The 19,682-nt window shown below is 41.2% G+C and overlaps 1 protein-coding gene across 1 annotated transcript in view; it reads left to right on the top strand.

Moving 5' to 3' along the window:
• Positions 1–19,682, top strand: part of LOC128398411 (macrophage mannose receptor 1-like) — a 43,194-nt gene that overhangs the window by 11,314 nt on the left and 12,198 nt on the right. The window contains exons 10-24 of the mRNA XM_053359444.1: positions 1,215–1,330; positions 2,170–2,318; positions 3,245–3,444; positions 4,614–4,735; positions 7,768–7,846; positions 8,884–9,025; positions 9,444–9,479; positions 10,004–10,173; positions 10,615–10,682; positions 12,099–12,199; positions 13,134–13,276; positions 13,831–13,942; positions 16,193–16,335; positions 17,426–17,528; positions 17,993–18,225. Coding sequence (XP_053215419.1) covers positions 1,215–1,330; positions 2,170–2,318; positions 3,245–3,444; positions 4,614–4,735; positions 7,768–7,846; positions 8,884–9,025; positions 9,444–9,479; positions 10,004–10,173; positions 10,615–10,682; positions 12,099–12,199; positions 13,134–13,276; positions 13,831–13,942; positions 16,193–16,335; positions 17,426–17,528; positions 17,993–18,225 — 1,917 coding nt within the window. The remainder of the gene's footprint in view (positions 1–1,214; positions 1,331–2,169; positions 2,319–3,244; positions 3,445–4,613; positions 4,736–7,767; positions 7,847–8,883; positions 9,026–9,443; positions 9,480–10,003; positions 10,174–10,614; positions 10,683–12,098; positions 12,200–13,133; positions 13,277–13,830; positions 13,943–16,192; positions 16,336–17,425; positions 17,529–17,992; positions 18,226–19,682) is intronic.

Here is a 19,682-nt window from a genome sequence, read left to right as displayed (position 1 = left end):
TGCCCCTTCAAAATCCAGCTTGCACTTCTGGGAGTTCTCGGTCCACATACTGCTTAAGCCTACCTTGTAGAATTTTAAGCATAACCTTGCTAGCGTTTGAAATGAGTGCAATTGTGCGGTAGTTGGAGCATTCTTTGGCACTGCCCTTCTTTGGGATTAGGATGTAGACTGATCTTCTCCAATCCTCTGGCCACTGCTGAGTTTTCCAAACTTGCTGGCATATTGAGTGTAGCACCTTAACAGCATCATCTTTTAAAATTTTAAATAGTTCAGCTGGAATACCATCACTTCCACTGGCCTTGTTATTAGCAGTGCTTTCTAAGGCCCATTTGACTTCACTCTCCAGTATGTCTGACTCAAGGTCAGCAACCACACTATCTGGGGCATACTCTATGCAATTTCGGTGGTACCTCAAGCTGGACGAAGATTCCTGTTTTAATAAACTTTCAGCAGTGTCACTAAAATAAACTCAGTCTCTCAATTCCAGTGTGTTTTCAGTAAGTTACTTTAAAGATAATATTCGGGTGGTACTGGACACCTGTTAAACTATCGTATGTTATAAAAGGAACTTCACTGCTATGCTGGAGGAGATGCAGTGAAAGAGGATTGGTACTTCATGCTTCATGTGGTGGGATTGCCCTATAGCTCAAAAAAATTGGAAGGGTGTATTTTTCTAATTAGGCAAAATTACCCCCCCCAAAAAAAATCCTATACTTAGATATGATTCTAATGCTGTTATTGATTGGAAGTGGTAATAAACATAATAATAAAATAAATTCAATCTTCCACATTGTTGTTGTTGTTAAATAGAGAATTGTTCGCAATGTTGCTGACTGCAGAGCAGCTGGAACTAGCTAGTCATTGGAAGGAGGGTTCTGTGTTCACAAAGGAGGGGTGGTACATAAAAGAAATCCTCATCTTAAATCATTAGCAGAACTGACATAAAAACGTGCAGTGAGAATAAACTAAATAGAATATAAAGATAACTAGTAAATAGATTTGAATTGGATATGTAGTGGTAAAATAGATAATATAAGTAACCACAGAAAGTGGGGAGGGGGGCGATATTAAGATTTGGTTTTTTAAATTGCTTATGTAAATTTATCTTTGTTATAATATTTGTAAAATGAGAAAATAAAATTATTAAAAAAACCTCAGTGTCTCCAACCTAATACTGCAATAATAAGTGGTTGTTGTTTCTTTTATATTGACAGGGTTGGAAAAGGCACGGTGTCTATTGTTATTTAACTGGACAAACATCTGTAACATTTTCAGAAGCAAAGAAATTCTGCGAAACAAATAAGGGATCTCTGACTTCTGTGGAAAACAGGTATGAAAAAGATTTTCCTTCCAGAAGAAAGGAACAAATAGAAGTGTTTTTAATATCGATGAAATGCAAAATTGGTTTATTTCTGAATATTCTAAGATTACTAGCAGAGAAATAATCGGTATAGATTGTGCTGATACATACAATATGTAGATGTGTTGCTTCGTGACAGTGGACTTGAAAGCTTAGGGCATGTGTGTGTTTTTACCTTTTACTTTGAAAATACTATGGTCTATATACCCAACTGGTTCAATGACACTCTTGCAACAGGCCCACCTAGGCACCACATAAGACTAAAGCTGTCTACACACCATACATTTGACGCGCACACCCCGGAAAAAAGAATCATGAGAACTGTAGTTTATTAAGGGTACTTTGAATTATAGCTCTGTGAGGGGTAAACCACAGTTCCCAGAATTCTTGAGTTGTGTATGTTTTACACAGCCTCTCTGGGTCAGGCAGCACAGTCACATAAGGCATTTAGAACATTTACCTCTTTGTTGCGATTTGAACACACATGCACCCAATTTTTCCGAAGGTAGCTGAAGTTAACTAAGTATACAGCTACCTTCTGCATGTGATCTCCTTCTGATCTCCTGCATCTGAAGATCTCCTTCAGCATTTTGATCAGCAGGACGAAAGCATATTTTTCATATAAATTACAGGTATCAACAACCACAATGATTCTGTAGTGGAGTCTGACACTTTGGATTTATAGCTGTTGAACTCACTTCTGCTTTGATGTACAGAGTGGCCAACTCCAGTATGTCCTGAAAATTAACTTTTTCTTAAAAAAAGAAGCACCCACTTTTAATGCATTTATTACTCATTTTTCTCCACAGATATGAACAGGCCTACCTGACTAGTCTAGTTGGGCTTCGTTCTGAAAAATATTTCTGGATTGGCCTTTCAGGCATACAGCAACCAGGGACATTTAACTGGACAAATGGAGATGGTGTTCTGTTTACCCACTGGAATTCAGCAATGCCTGGTAGGTACTTCCTGAAGCCTAACTGGAGTAATATTTTACAAGGGGCTTCTACATTGTCATTAACAACAACAACAACAACAACAATATTTATATGCCACCTATCTGACTGTGTTGCCCCAGCCACTCTGGACAGCTCCCAACAAAATATCAAAAACACAATAAAACATGAACTGTTATAAACTTCCCTGTACAGGGCTGCCTTCTAAAAGTCATATAGTTATTTATTTCCTTAATATCTGATGGGAGTGTGTTCCACAGGGCAGATGCCACTAGTGAGGTCTTCTGCCTGGTTCCCTGTAACTTCAATTCTTGCAGTGGGGGATCTACCAGAAGAACCTCAGAGCTGATCTCAGTGTCCAGGCTGAACAATGGGAGTAGAGATACTCCTTCAGATATACAGGGCTGAAGCCGTTTAGGGCTTTAAAGGTCAACACCAACACTTTGAATTGTGCTTGGAAGTGTATTGGGAGCCAATGCAGATCCTTTGGGACCAGTGTTATATGGTCCCAGCGACTGCTCCCAGTCACCAATCTAGCTGCCACATTCTGGGTTAGCTGTAGTTTATGAGTTGCCTTCAAAGGTAGCCCCACGTAAAGCACATTGGAGTAGTCCAGGCAGGAGATAACCAGAGCATGCACCACTCTGGTGAGACAGGGTGAAGGCAGGCAGGGTGTCAGCAGGCATAACAGGTGGAGATGGTAGACTGCTGCCCTGGACGCAGAATTAACCTGCATTGGGCAGCTGTGTGTTAAGTACTTCCTGAAGCCTAATTGGAACGATATTTCACAAAAGGCTTCTACATCAATGTTGTTGTTGTTGTTGTTAGTGGTAGTAGTAGTAGTAGTAATAGTAATAATAGTAGTAGTAGTTTTACACATATGAACAGAAATTCAATTGAATTGGCTCTTGTCTTGTGTCTCCAAAAGGGCAACATCTTGGCTGTGTTGCCATGAGAACTGGAACTGCAGCTGGACTGTGGGATGTTGTGAGCTGTGAAGAGAAGGCAGCCTTCATCTGCAAACAATGGGCAGAAGGTGTAACAACAACTCCTGCCCCCACACCAAGTCTTCCACCTCCATGCCCAGAAGGATGGCGTCCAAGCAGTACTAGAAATGTGTGCTTCAAGGTAGGCATACCAGTTCTTGTCTGCTTAAATAGAAAGGCAAGGCAGAAACGGCTCTTCTCTATCAGTAATCCATTTGAGATATTTGAGGGTGTGGTTTTAGTTTTAAAGTCAATGTTCAATGCAGGTTTTTTGTGACTCTCTTTATTGTGGAGTTTTACTTTAATATTTTGAACTGTAGTTTATTTGAAGTACAGACTTTTTATATTTTAGTGGAGGAGTGGGCAGAATGTAGCTCATTGGGGAGGTTAGAGGTAGATCAGAATGGATTTTTGCCTCTCAACTATAGATCATGGTTAATGATATTTACGGAGAGTGTGTCCAGAGGGAATGTTTTCTATGTATCTTTGTCATCTATGAATTCAAACACAGGTTCAAAACAACCAAGAATATTCATTTCATATTTGGCTGAGTCCTAAAATATGTGTCTCTGGAGCCTAAGGAACTGAAATAAGATTCTAAATGGCTGCCTCACAAGTATCCACCAGATCTTTCAGATAGTTCACCTTGTGTAGCATTGGTTCTGGGAGGAAAAATCCTTCAATTTACTTTTTAGAAAGAGTTTTAGATATCCTCACTTGTCTTATTAAATGAGATTTAGAGCAAAAACAAAACACAATGCATCTAATTTTAATAGCGATCCAGATTTTTTGCACCCTGCCAGTGACAGAAGCAAAAAAAATTCCGAAAACTGGCACTCATCATACTTTTTTCTACCAAATGTGACCTTGCCAAAGAAATTGACTTGGGGGAAGTAATTTGTGATTTGTCAAAGAAAAGGGCAAGAAAAGCCTTTTAACTGAATTGGTATTACTACTATTACTACTACAGCTATCCACTCTTCACCAATAGGTCCCAGGGTGGGTTGCAACAATTTAAAGTTTAAATAAGTAAAAATGGATTACAGTGACAGGAATAGGGTGGACAATATAAAATGTTTACAGCTGTGTTGGGATAAAAACATGGGTGCTGGAACTGGTTATTGCTCAGAAGCAAAAGCAGTCAAATCAGATGTATAATATGAAGTTGGAGAACCAATAGAAAAGAGTATCAGGATATGAACCTTGGTTAGGAAATAAAGAAGGGAATTACCAATATTCAGGGCGAGGGAACATTATAGATTTAAAACAGATTAATATTACTTATGTTTAACTATATTTTTATGCCTTTAGGCCTATAAAAAAGAGAAAGAGAGCAAGAAATCTTGGCTTGAAGCACGAGATTTCTGTAGAGCAATTGGAGGAGACCTCGTTTCTGTTCATAGTGAAGAAGAACAGAAAATGCTATCAGAGTTGTGAGTTTCATATAATGTTAATCCTCATTGTCTCAGAATCAAAAACTCTTCTGGTTTAATGGCATTTTAATATCAGCTTTCCAGTTCACACTTCCCAAACCAATACACATACCAAAACCTATTTCTCTTTTAAAGTTAACACTCTGAATCCTGCTGCATCACACACTTCAGCCATGGCACAAAACCACACGGTACCCGAGGCATCACTAGAAATTGTCATTTATTGCAAACAGAGGAATTAATCCAAACTGGCAGAAGTGGAGGTCACAGCAACAGTGTCATCCCTCTCTCTTGCTTGCTGCGCTTTCCTGAAAGGAGGAGCTGAGACTGGCACCTCCCAGTTTTCCTTTATCCCACCATCTTTTGCAAACACATTGCAATGACCAACAGCTGGCAATGGCCATTTTTGTTTTCTAGACGCCCTCCTCAAAATAACACTACATTATCACATAGTTTTCTCTTTTCTGAGGAGCAGGGAATTTCTGGGAAATAAAAGAGGTAACTCCCAGCTGCTTGAACCCAGAAGGAACACAACTGTCCCACCCCCAAATTGCAACATGTATCACAATTTTGCTACCCATGTACAGTCCAGCTGGTTTTGGGGTTGGAGCACATCAGTTCAACCTTGGTTATTAGCACTTTAAATTGTGACTTTTTAAAGGCACATTTTGCTTGCATGCATAGCAAAAGGGAAAATTTAATTGTTTTTTATATACTTGGTGAGCATAGAGAGCCACTTCTTAAAAAATAAAATAAAAACCACATAAAATATTAGAGTAATAACACTGTTAAACGGAACTAAAAGAAACAAATACATCACTTGGTGATGTATTGCAACATAGAAGCAGTAGCAGGGAAAGGGTTAAGTCAAGCATAACTTGTCCTCCAGAGGTTGTTGTACTCCAACTTCCATCAGTCCCAATCAATCTGGTCACTACTCATGGATGATGAAAACTGTACTCCAACATTGAGAGTTTGGATCACTTTGGCTATCCCTGAGATAAGTGTTAATGGATGCGCAATCATTTATTTATCTATTAAGTACCATGTCAGTTTGGTTTTGTGGTGAAATGTTCCCCAAGAATACCCAAAATATAAAACAACTGAGTGATAGCATTAAGTATGAAACCATTTGCGAGAGAGAGAGAGAGAGAGAGAGAGAGAGAGAGAGAGAGAGAGAGACTTTTTAACTAAAACAATACAGTTGCAAAGAATAAAGGTCCATTCTATACAGAGTAAAGTGCATACACCTACAAGCATGGTGTATGGGCTTTAATTGACACCACATTTCTTTCAAAATAAAAGGAAGTGTTGTGCCACAAACATACATATAACAAAAATATCATAGTTACCAGTACACATCAGTGTATTAATCCTGTGTCATTATTACCTTTAACAACAAGGAATTTCACAGAACTTGCAACTATAGCACACACTACTCTGGCCGACTATTTGAGTGTGTGAGAAAATTGATGAGATTTGTGTGGGGTCCATGTCTGCGTGACAATCCTGGAGGAGAAAAGTTTATGTTTATGAAAGTCTGAATGATGATCCTAGGGCAGAATGTGTGTATGCGCACACATCTGGGGATGTTTCCTGGGACCAGGGCAGGAACGCATCAGGCAGCAATATGTCTTAGGCTTGCCCTCTATGGATTGGCTGATAGGTTACTTCCCTCTAAGAATCACCAGTTTGACTTCTGTGAAATAGGTGTTTTCTTATGATATCGGTTTTGATTGTTTGGGTTCAGATCAAACCTCTGCCTCATACAATGCCTAAGCCAATACCTTTTCATTGCTGTAATCAATAAAGTTGTGGCCTTTTCTACCCCATCAACCTTACATCACTTGTCCTTGTGTCTTCATTTCACTTCGCGGGGGTCGGGTCATCGAACCACAAAGACTCTCCTCCCTGAAAGAGAGGGGAGTGGTTGTGGGCGGGAGCCCGAGCACCGCCCAGCAGGGGGCATCGCCCCCTGCCTCCAGCTCACCTGGCTGGCACTCACGCCTCCCCCGATGGCCACCCAACCAGGTGCCGTGGAGGGGGCGTGTTCAGCAGCCTTTTGCTGCAGTGCCAGCCTCTCCCTGGCCTCATTCCTCATCGTCGTCCCATCGCGAGTCACCCACCCTCCACTCCCTTTTAGTTAGGGCTTAGGTCATTGGCCTTGCTATGGACCTTAGGTTGGTCGCCCTGGTTGCCCGGGGGGCCTGGTAGGAGTTTTTCCATTTGGCATTAGGCTTTTTGGTTTTTTCGCCTACCTCATAGCAATCGTCACAACTTTTGTGGTATTGGTGGGTAGGTTAGGCATTGGAATAATGTGTTGTGTGTCGAAGTGCTAGGTGTGGCCATCGCCTATGCCTTCAATTTTTAGGGGTATTCCGTTAAAGGAATCTGGCAGTCGTGTATTCTGTCCGATGCCTGCTTGGCGGGAGGCCATGGCACGACCCTCGGTGACATCAGGGGTGAGCCTATAGTTGGATTAGCATCAACAGGCTCCACCTACTGGTGAATAAACCCACTTGTTTCGATCCAATGCCTAAGCCAATACCTTTTCATTGCTGTAATCAATAAAGTTGTGGCCTTTTCTACCCCATCAACCTTACATCACTTGTCCTTGTGTCTTCATTTCACTTCGCGGGGGTCGGGTCATCGAACCACAACCCAGAGATGCATTTTAAGTAAAAGGACACATTCTACTCATGTAAAACACACTGATTCCAGGACCATTCGCAAGCTGGATTTAGAAGGTGATTGGGCCGAATCCGGCCCCTGGGCCTTAGTTTGCTTACTCATGTCCTAGTTTATAATACAGTCACCTGTAAATATCCAATGACTTAGCATGTAATGCAAGCATGCCTAAGAAATGACCACGTGTAATCTGAACACACACACACACACACACACACACACACAGAGAGAGTTCCTGCTCCAAATGGCTCATCTAAGGTGATCCTCAGAGTAGTCATTATATTGTAAATTTTAAAACTCTTGAAATCAACTCTCTGCTTACAATATTTTTTTATATATTTTAGGTCTTCTGCAGACTATTATTGGATTGGTTTAAGTGAGTTGGAGCCCGATAAAGGATTTACTTGGAGTGATGAAACTCCTGTAAGTAAATGATGAATACTAATGCATTGTTGGTAAAATTATTTGCAAATTCATTTATAATCTTAGTATTCAAGCCTCTTGTTCTCTTGTTCTCATAGTGAACTTTGATTGAGACCATAGCAATACTTTAAAAGTTTAGTTATTGAAGTGTCCAGCATTAAAGTATTTATAAATGTGATGGGTAATCTAATTTTTGGACCCAACACTTATGGCAATTACTGCACAGTTGCTTGAAGTTATTGCTTGCTCAGTTGGGTGTGTGTGTGTGTGTGTGTGTGTATGTGTGTGTAAGGAACATTTAATTTATTTATTTTTAAAAAGGAAAAACATGAGAACACAGACTAACTATCCACTTTGCATATAACGCAAAGCCAAGCTATGGCTTAGGGCAAACAGAGATTGTGGCTGCTGCATTCCTTCCCTGGTTCTGCTGGTGCTGCACTACCTGAGGCAAACCTGGTTTGGGAAAGCAATCATTTCAACTAAAATAATTAGAACAATTTAAAGTAAAAACAACAACAACCCAGATGCAAATTATTTCATCTTTTTAAAAAAGTAGAGTGATAAGATAACCAGAAAAAAATGCATTTGCTTTTTACCATCTCCTTAAATCTATGCTTTTCCATTACCATGATGCTGTGGGCTGACCAGGTGATACATCTGCTCCCCTCTAGCCCAGATGACATGGCCAGGCATCTGAATAACTTGCAGAAGCTTACACCTGTAACACACACACACACACAGTATTAATGTGAAAATGACAGCCCATCTCTCTCTACGTATATACATGCATATGTGTGTACAATAAGGTTACCAGATTTTTTTTCAATGAATCTGGGGACACTTTTCAACTTCAATGGATTTTGTATGAGGACTGATTTGTAAATCCAGGGACTGTCCCCGGGAAATGGGGACGTCTGGTAACCTTAGTGTACAAGTCATTCAAAAACTGCCGCTGTAAGTCTCTCCTTTTCTATATGTTACCCTTGATGATTCTTAGAAAGAAAATGAGTAAGAAAACTTTATTCCTACTGTAGCTAAACTACGAAGAGAGAAGCTTTCTCTATCAAGTTTTAAGAGATAAAGACATGGGATGCAGAGGAGTGGCTTCGTTTTATTCGTGGTGGAAACCTTCCTGGTGTGAGCATTTTCTGAATTGGATTTGCCAAATAAAGAGAGGTAAGATTCCTCTTCATTTACAACAGGTTCATTAAACAAAGCCAACAGGGCCTTCATCTGCTGCACTGCTGAAACCTGATTTTTTAAAAACATGATTATTAACCTTTTGCCTTTTGAGAAGAGGTTAAAAATGAGAAATATGAAACACATTTAGCCTTCATAATGATTGTTGCAGGGTTAATATCCTTGGCTTTCATACTGAGATGTAAAGTACTCCATTTCAATTCGAACAAGGAACCTGAGCCATGTACACCATGGTGAATATCGGTATTTGCTGATAGTTCCTCTGCATTAGGTTGTTAATTTTGCCATGGAAATGTACAAATAACACTTTCATTTTTCAAACTCCTGTTTGTATGAAATAACGTAATACAATAAATTTCACTATGATATAATAAATATGTGTTTGGTTTTTCAGGTGTGTCACTAAAACCGGAGCCAAGCAATCATTTCGGTATGTTGGGTGATTTCACTTTTCCTCAGCTCACACAGGTCTATCTTAAGCAGCACCATGGAAAGCAGGGGTAGAGCTGCCTTAACAGGTCTTTCAGGCTATTGGGGGGTCTGTCAGGAGCCAAAGATATGTTTGCTCCCTGGCCTCAGCTTCCTAGTTTCTGCTTTCCCTCAGAACAAAGAGGTCTTTTGTAATCTAATGGAAAGTGGGGAAGAGGCAGCCCCAGTGATTCTCTTTGGCCGCTGACAGTTCTGTCACAAGGATCCCATGGTAGATACTCTCTGGCTTGGGCTTTCTCGCTCCTCAAATTGGCTACATTCAACTGGATCCTTTGCATGCAGAAAGCCACAGGTTCTGTCCTCAGCATCTTCAGGTAGGGATTGAAAAATTCCTTCCTGAAACACTGGAGAATTGCTGGCTGGGTGATTTAAAGCTATTCTCATGTTTGAATACCACTCTGAAATCTTTTGATGCAGAATAGTTAAGAAATATTTTAAATGAAATTAATACTTATTCTGTTACAGAATATTCATTCAAAAGAATTGAAAATGGCTGGATCTTGTATGAGGGCAATGAGTACTATTTCAGTAATGAAACAGCATCTGCAGAAAGAGCTCGAGCATACTGCAAGAAGCATGGCGGAGATCTTGCAGTCATTGAAAGAGAAAGTGAACAAAAGTTTTTGTGGAAATATGTAAGAAATAATTTTTCCCTCCCTCTCCTCAGTTAAAAAACAAAAAAGTGCAATTCACTAAGTGGAAGAGTGAGCTGGGAAACAGTGGGTAGAATTCTGGCATGAAAGCTGATTGTGTGAGTTGCACTGTAATTCTTACATAGAACTAAAAATCTTTAATAAACCAGCTTAAATCAGTGAAGCCCTACATTAGTATATTACAACATAATGCAAAATTTCCTTCCATTCTTAGTCTAATTTTAGCTGACATGTTTTAATTTATCTTAACTGGAAACCTTTAAAGAAGTTTGTAAAAAGCACAGATGCTGTGCTCATCATTACAAACCTTTCTATATTGCCTGATTTATGAATTCTGCACTTCCTATGGAATAACCTACATTGCTCTGCATCTGAATACTATATTGTTTCATTTACTTCCAATTTTTCCTTTGTATGTTGTAGAACAAGCTTTATGGAAGTTACAAGAATATTCACATTGGTTTAATATTGGGTCTTGATAGAAAGTTCGGGTAAGTGAAGAAGAAAAATTAAAAGTGGAATTCAGATTTTTAACAAAATTGTAAATCTAAGTTTCTCCTAAGTAACTAGGCTAATATTAATGTCAATTAAAGCTTTAATGTCAATTGCCTTCTCCTCACCACCTCATAAAATCTCAAAGCCTAATAACATGAAAGCCCCAATTTTGGCATGGCTGGAAAATGAACATGGGGAAGGCTTGGATCCTATGGATCCAACACCTTCCTAGTCCCACAATGTACCCCCAAACTGTGGAGAATACCATTTACTAGGCTGTCACCACTTCCTTGTCTCTCTAGGTTGTATTAGGTCTTGGGGTGCTCTCCCCCTGTGAACTTTCTTTTTATGCACTGAGGAAGAGGGTACCACCCTCCTATCTGCCTGACTCCTACAGTTGTTTTATGTACCTTGAGTGTGGTGTGTCTCCAGTTATGTCTGTCTTCTGCTTTCCTCCCAGCCATGCTCTGAATGTTGGAGCAATGACATTCCCCATTTCCCAACTACGGCCCTTTGGGATGTCACTGGAAGAGACTGAGGGTGCTTTCCAGCTGATGGTTGTCCCCACACCTGACATACCTGGCCTTTCTTCCATTCAGGCCAGCAAAGGAGCAATGTGAAGGCATGCCCAGCCTCGCTCCTCTTCCCCTGCATGAGCCATCTGCTGTTCTCCTTCACTACTGCCCCCCTCCCCAATCAGGACATTAAGGTTGCAGTTGTAAATGAGGTGGTTTTAATGTGTGTAAATTAAGAACCAATCTGATCATTTCTCAACTATGAATGTTACATTCCACCTATAAAATACAAGCATTTCATTTTCTTCTAATTAAAATGAACTGCCCCAGTAACTGTAAGAACCCATACTTCACTACCTGTCAGCCACTGGGCACATCATCATCATCATCATCATCATTACTACTACTAATTCATTTTTGAGGATAGGGCTGGGCCACGGCTAAAGCCTCATCACCAATTTTGTTAACCCTAATAAATGAGCTGTTCATAATTCTATCTATTAACATTATTTGAAGCAAAGTCTTAATGCATTATCTTAAAGAAGATGTTTTCTTGCCTCAGGCAGAAATTCCAAATGCTTCCTGGCATGGTGATACAAAATTATTATTAAAGAAAATAACTGGCAATTTGCTCCTCTTTAACAGCATCTCAGTCTTTCAAGATTAGGATTGTTTTCCTAGTCATTCTGATTACATTACTTCCATAATTTTGCTGGATATTCTTAATGCTGCCAACTTAATGCTGCCCTGCAAGGTTCAACAGTGAAATGTTTTCTGGACCTTGTGTTTCCTTGACTAAAAAAGCCCACAAACAGCAAAAACCATTGTGGAAATATGCAATGTAAATAAAGCGCAATTACATTGTTCTGTCCAATACTGTTGTATCATTTTCTCTAGCTGGTTGGATGGAACTCCAGTGACCTATGCAGCCTGGGCACCTAATGAACCCAACTTTGCAAATGATGACGAAAACTGTGTGGTCATGTATTACAGCACAGGTAAGTAGAATAAAATCCTACCATTAAAACAAAAATCTTGAGAAATTGTGTGTTTGAGGATGGGGAAAGGGATTAATACAGAACAAGTACAACACAGTGAGGGCTTATCTGGACTTACCTGTTGCCCCCCTCTTTCCAGGTACAGGTCCTCTCTTTAAAGCTCCATGTCCCAGAGCTTTCACTGCAAAAACCTACTTTTTAAAACTGAAGCGCAACAAACGGCAATTTGGGTTTTCTGCAGATTGCTGTTTCCTCTGATGGAGATTTAAAGAGTGGGTTTTCATGGAGAAAGCTCAAAGGCAAAAGAAAGAAAGAAAGAAAGAAAGAGCACTCAGACACGGAGCTTTAAAGTGCAGACTGTGCCTGGAAGCAGGGAGGAAAGGCAAGTGTGGATAAACCCTGAATCTATAGTTGCAATGACTATTCCATCCACAAATATACATTGTTTGGGAGGGAAAATTAATTATTTTACAGCTCTTGAATTGCCTTTTTAAAAAATATGACTTGGTATTAAAAGTTTTAAAGGACCCTGTATATTTATCAGATGAGCGACTATACGGCAAGAGAGATTTGGGGAAATACTGCACTGTTTCAATGCTATTTTAATAACTTTGGGACTTTAAGTTTATATTGTGAACAACTGCCTGCTTATTCCATCTACACATTGTCCCCACTGGCGGAGGAAGAGAAGTGCGGGGGGAGCACCCCGCCCCCGGCAGCGCGATCCCAGCAGGGTGCCATCACGGCTGCCCGCCCACCCGCGCTGGGCGCCCCATCCCTGCCTGCTCTCCGCCCGATTGTCCCATTTTCTTCCAATATGGAATAAGTTACTGCCGCTACTCTTTGTTATTCTCAAGCCTTCATTTGTACTGTATACCTGAAGGACTGCTTGCCCTTTTCAGTTTGCGAGTGATTTAATAACTTCTCTGTTTAGGTTTATGGAATGACATCAATTGTGGTGCTGAGGACAGATTTGTATGTGAAAGGCATAACAGTTCTGTCCGTTCATCTGTTGCTCCCACGTTGCCTGTACCTCTTGGAGGCTGTGCTGCAGGATGGCTTTTCTTTGATAAAAAGGTAACTAGTGTAGTCATTACAAATTGCTTGGAATACTAGTCCTTTTCAGATAGTATTAGTGCATACAGTGAATACTTTCCCCAGAGCTGCTGAACATGCAGAGGTTGCTCTCCATGTCTTACTCAGGTGTTCTGTATAGAGCTTAAAATAAAGAGGCACATAGACCAGGAGGTGCAGCTTGTCATTATGTTGTCACATTCTTCTTCCGCACTAAGAACTGAAAAGGACTATTGTGTTAAAATAGTAAATACAAAAAAAAAAATATTAATCTGTATCTGAATAGTTTAAATTTTTGATTAAAGGGGAATATTTTAAAAGCTCAAATTAACAACTGTAGCTACCAGGGTGGATGTTCTCCCCAGTTCCTTCCTCTGCCCCATTTTCCACCCCATCCTAATCCCCTTCCAACCAGCAAATCCTATGGGGTAGGACTGCTCTTTAAAGCCAAGCAAAATTATCCCTGTCTATTTGCTCAATACCATTTCATGATTGCTACTTTCATTAACCGTTTCATCATGTATGGAATTTTGGAGAGTTGTTATTTCCCCCTACAGTGCTTCCAGCTATTTGGTCTTAATGAAGAGAGGAAAAACTGGTCCTATGCACGAACCACTTGCAAGAGTCTAGGAGGAAATCTGGCAACTATACCAAACAAAGCTACACAAGGTGCAGTCAGTTCTTTTTAAAACAGATTGTTCATATAGACTTGACATGTTAAAAGTCCAAGAGCCTCGACTCAAGTTACGTTTGTGCCAGAAGAAGGGTTAGAAATGGCTCCTTTGTGGCACCTTACTCCTCAGGTGGCTTGAGAAACTTCAGGCCACATGGGGGGGGGGCTGGAAACCAGGGCAGTGATGCAGCAGTGCATATTACCAGCTTCTTCCACATGGCCGTAGGCCTCAGGGACAGCTCAGTTGGTATATCATGAGATTCTTAATCTCAGGGTTGTGGGTTCAAAAGTCTCACGTTGGGCAAAAGATTCCTGCATTGCAGAAGGTTGGAGGTCCCTTCCAACTCTACAATTCTATGATTTTATGATTCCCCAAGTAGCACAGGAAGAATCTACTCTGCAAAGATTCCCACAAGACAAGTGCAAGAAGAATAAAAGGACCCCGTAGTTATTCTGTATAATGCATTTGGTGGCTGCAGTTGGATAATAGTTGGGGAACTTGAGAAAGAGTGACTGCTATTTTAATAGCAGTTAAAAGAGATTTAATAGGCAAGCTCAATAGCTGGGGTGGGAAAACTTTTTACCTGTTGAGAGCTGTGTTTGCTTGAGGGGCCATCCGTTAGGGGCTGCAGGAATAACGAGGACGATAGAAGGTTGGATGCAAGTGAGCTGTGCAGAAGCAAGCTGAAAAGCAAGCCTTGCAGAGCCTCTTTTTATTGGATAAAATACAGTTGGAAAAAGAGGTAGTGAAACCACTCTGAACTTTAACATATTCCATCTAAGCACATTCTAAGCATTAGCTAATACACGTGTCAGCAGGTGTTTCCCGTAGGCGTTGTGAAAGTGGATTGCGTCTGTGTTCCTTGTTATGCTTTAGCCAAGCATTCTGTCTAGTAAACAGATCATATGAAAGGACAAAAGGTCAGCGGGAAAACCCTGTCTACTTGCCAAGAGGCCACAAGTTCATGGAGCGTGGGTGCAAGGCTCCTTGGCACACTGTGGCATGCCGGGTGCGAGGTGTGCCTCAGAACAAGCAGAGCGTTACCTCCATAGCTCCAAAAGGTCAGGGGGAAACCCTGTCTTCTGGCCAGGAGGCGAAACTCCAGAGAGTGTGGGCACAGAGCTCCTTGGCACGCTGTGGCATGCCGGGTGCGAGGTGTGCCTTACCTCCACAGGGGCTGCATACTGTCAACGGGTAGAGCTGAAGGCAAAAGTGGCCAGGGCACCCTTTCTCTCTCTCAACCTTTTCCTCCCTGCCCACGTCTCTGCCACCATTTCCCCTTTCCCATCACCCATACGAAATTAGCCTGATAGCCAAAATTAAGCTACCCACTCCAATTTTATTGTCTTCCAAAGCATAATTTTGTACATGGACTATATTTGGCAAGCAACAATGCTTATATTGATAAGATAATGAGTCTTAATTAATATGTATATTGTCACTCTGAGGGAAATTGTCCATCATTTTGAAAAGAAAATGGAGGGACTATTTGGAAAAGCATTACAAAGAAATGAAATCGAGGGCAGGATTTGAGATAGGAACAGCGGAAGAAAAATGATAAAGTAATTGTATCAGAGGGATTTTGGTAATAGATGAGAATTTGATACAGAATGCAGTAGAAAAGAGTTTGAATAAAAATACTGTGGCGATGGGAAGTCAGTACATGAAACAATGTAATTTAATTTGAAGTTAATTTGTGAAATTCAATAAAATTATATTGGGGGAAAAGAGAGGAAAATGGGTGATGATTCAAAATCTTTAAAAGGCAAAACTTCACTTCACCAAACATCTTCTCAGTTCAGATCTAAGTTCAGTTCCCCTTCTTAAGCTGGGGAAAAGCTTGTTTATTGTAAGGGTAGCCTATTAATGCTTTATCCAGGTACAGAATGTGGTGTGCTGGATTCAGTGGCCCTTTTTGTTATTATGAAAACAGGGTAGTCAATGTGATGTCCACCACACTTTGTGAGACTGTAACTCCATTAAGCCCCAGGCAGCATAGCCAGTGGTCAGGAACGGCGGAAGATTTAGTCCAACAGCATCTAAAGGCCAGCACACTGGCAATTCTTGCATTAATCAAATGTGTTTTGATGATGATGATGATGATGATGATGATGATGATGATGATACAACATGAACCCAAACTACAACTAGATCACATTATGATGCACTATATCAAACACTTATAGGTGAAGGGTGTACATTTGCCAAATCCTTTTTTTAAAAATGTGTCATTGTTTTTATTTAGCATTCCTCACGGTGCACTTAAAAAGTGCTGCAACTGATCCCTGGATTGGACTGAATGATATTAATATTGAGCGCATGTTTGTATGGACAGATGGAAGTGGAGTCCACTACACAAACTGGGCCAAAGGTTTTCCAGGTTATGGTGTAAGTCCTGCCTGCAAAGGCTTTCATCATTTTTACCCCAGAAACAAGAAATATCTTCTATATTCCATTCTTGCAGTGAAACTACATGTGCAGAGAAGCTTCAGTGTTAGCACCCCATTTCTGTACCAATTCCCCATTCAATCTCTGGCTGGTGTCTCCTTTGTTTATTTTTAGAGCCAGCTGTCTCAAGCTAAGCAGCTAGTATGTAAAGTAACAGTTAGGCAACACCTAACCAGTTTTATAACTGGTCTGCTATCCTACCCCACTTCCAGGAAGCATCAGCTAATCCCTGATCTCAGTGGCGTAGCGTGGGGGGTGCAGGGGGGGCCGGCTGCACCGGGCGCAACATCTGGGGGGGGCGCTCGCACTCGCAGCTCTCTGCCCCTACCTGGCTCACTCACTCTCTCTCACTGCAGTGCTGGCTATGCGAATCCGATCCGAGCCGCCAGGTCGCCGCCCACTGTGGGGGGGGTGGGTGCCAGGCATGCGGTGCGGAGAGAGAGCGAGGGACTATCTGGGGGAGGGACAGTGCAGCGGCCGCCCAGCGCAGCGCTGAGCGCGGGAGAGAACCACACCAGACCAGACCAGGCAGCAGCAAGAAGAAGCTGGCAGCGGCGGCAGGTTAGGGGTTAGGGGGCGCAAATTACTAGCCTTGTCCCGGGTTAGGGGGCGCAAATTACTTGCCTTGCCCCGGGTGCTGACAACCCACGCTACGCCACTGCCTGATCTAGAGCGCATATCAGCTACTGATTCCTACTCCTGAATAGGATCCAGAGATAGGAAGCCTTGCGCTGACAGATGCACACTGCACTTGTAGTCTGGATTTATTCTTGCCACTATCTATGATTGGGTGATTGTGGAGCCTGGTATTTGTCAAGAGAAGTGCTATTTTTCTAGAAAAAGAGGTGCCGGAACTCACCATGAACACTTCCCTTGTTCTCTTATAATGGCAATGGCACCCACCTGAGAGTTCCAGGGAGTTTCGGGTCAAGAGTATAAAAGGAAAGTTTCAAGTACAAACGGATTGGCCCCTACATTGTATAAATAGCTACTGTGTTACTTGTCCCTTTGTTATACTTTTATTTCTTAGGAGGACTGCATTTTTATGATGAAGGAGCCTGAAAAGCTGGCAGGATATTGGAGAGATGGGCCATGTTCTGCTAAGAAAAGCTACATCTGCCAAAGAAACACTGGTATGTTTTTTAGAAGAGAAGGAACAGATAACCCTATAATGCAGATTGCATTATAGAGTCTAACTCCAGTTTTCTGTTCTGGTAAAAAAAAATTAAAAAGCTGATTGCCAGTTTTAATGACTGAACTGAGGTTTTGTCATCTGAGAATGATGGTGGATAGGAAGCTAATTACAGAACAGATTCTTGACCTCTCTGGAAAGAAATGGAGTTGTGTTGTTAATGGTCATGTTGACTACACTTTAGGTATTTTGTTTGCTGCTTTTGTGATAGTAAATTAAATGTATTCTGTGGCCTCATCCATATATGTTTTTGAAGAAAACTTGACTAAGTGTTATAAGCTGGCATTTAAAATGTCGATTTTCAAGATTTAAAACGTTTAGGGAATAATAGTATTCAGAAATTTAGTGTCAGGTGTGTGTAGTCTAAACTGATCTCTGTCTTTTCTCTTGATTACTTGCCTATAGATCCTGCATTATCACACTCCGAAACAACAATTCCAGCCTCTGGTTATGCCCCTTTTGGGAATAGAAGTTACTCTCTCAGCAGCCCCAAAATGACATGGGAAGAGGCCAGGAAAAAGTGTAAATCTGAACAGACAGAGCTTGCCAGCATTTTGGATCCCTACATTGAATCATTCCTATGGCTGTGGGTGTTAAAATATGGAGAGCCTGCGTGGATTGGCCTAAATAGCAATATGGTAAATACATATGATATACATTAACATAATACTGTACTATATATCCACATCAAGAACTTGTGTTCAGAAGGACATAGAAAAGACTTTTATTACCTGACTTTATTAGGAATATCCTTGGTAAGCATTACATAAGTTTTGGGTATCGTCTGTGGGTTACCTATGAGCTATTTCCAGTGGCTATACTTTATCTGCACACGAAATCTTAACAGAAATATAACAATTTCCAGTCTGTAAAGGGGCTTCTGCACTCAGTGCAGCAGCACACCCCCAGGCAGCAAGATCTTTAGTAGTCTTTAGTCTTGACTCCTTTTTCACCCTCAGAAAGAGAAATCAATCACTTCTATGTTGCTTTAGGAGGGGTGGGGCAACAGGTTCCATAGATGACTTGCATTGTCTACAATGAATACAGTAAACTAAGTACCATACTGGATCAACACCAACCAGGATTCTTATATATATATTCAAAACTTGACATCCTTTTCCTTCTCCCTGTGGTTCCTTAAATTTATTTTTAATATCTTAATATATACTCATAAAACTGCAGGTTATTATAACAATCCTGCCAATGTTCTTATCTGTTTACAATTTATCTGTAAATATTCAATCAACTATTTCCATTCTTTTATAAAATGTTATCTTGATTGTATATTGATGGTAGATATTCAGGAAGGTGCTTCCTTCCTGATACTTTAGGTACTTGGATCCCAAGATGTTCAGGATTTGGTATGCTAATACCTTGAATCAAGTCCCATAAGTCAATGACAGCCAATACAGTGATTTCTGGATGAGTGACCCAAACATTGTCCCATCAGGCTGCCCCACTTCCCATCTAGCAGCCACATTCTGCAGTAGCTTCAGTCTCTGGGCCATCTTCAAGGATAGCCGCAGATAGAGCACATTAGAGTAGTCCAGGTGGGAGGTCCAGGAATGGACCTGATTGGCAGACATAAAGTGGACATAAGCTCTCCTAGCCAGAGAAGCCAATTGAGAGGCCAGCAACAGGAATCCTGCAGCACTCCCAAACTATGACCCTGTTTCTGCAGGGCAATTGCAACCCCTCCCAAGACAGGTTATCCACCTAATTCCCAGACATAGGAACCACCCCTTCACAGCACCTTCATCTTATCAGGATTCAGCCTCAGTTTGTCGGCCCCCGCATAGCCTATTACTGCTTCCAGGCTCCTGTCCAACACCTTCACAGCTTCTCATGATTCAGATGGAATGAAGAGCTAGAGCTTCATGCCACCAGCATACTGAAAACATTGTGCTCCAAATCCCTGGATAGAACCATAGCTACAGAGGGGTTAGTCAGTTTTTTTGCCCAGGGTGGAGCCTCTAGAGGGGCACCATTCAGGCTCCCAGCCTATGTCTCTCTCTCTCTCTCTCTCTCTCTCTCTCTCTCTCTCTCTCTCTGTGTGTGTGTGTGTGTGTGTGTGTGTGCAGGGGGTGCCAACACG

Source organism: Podarcis raffonei, chromosome 12 (assembly GCF_027172205.1).
Source record: "Podarcis raffonei isolate rPodRaf1 chromosome 12, rPodRaf1.pri, whole genome shotgun sequence".
Taxonomy (NCBI): domain Eukaryota; kingdom Metazoa; phylum Chordata; class Lepidosauria; order Squamata; family Lacertidae; genus Podarcis; species Podarcis raffonei.
Note: the sequence above shows the minus strand (reverse complement) of the source record. Positions and strands in the feature narration are given on the sequence as shown.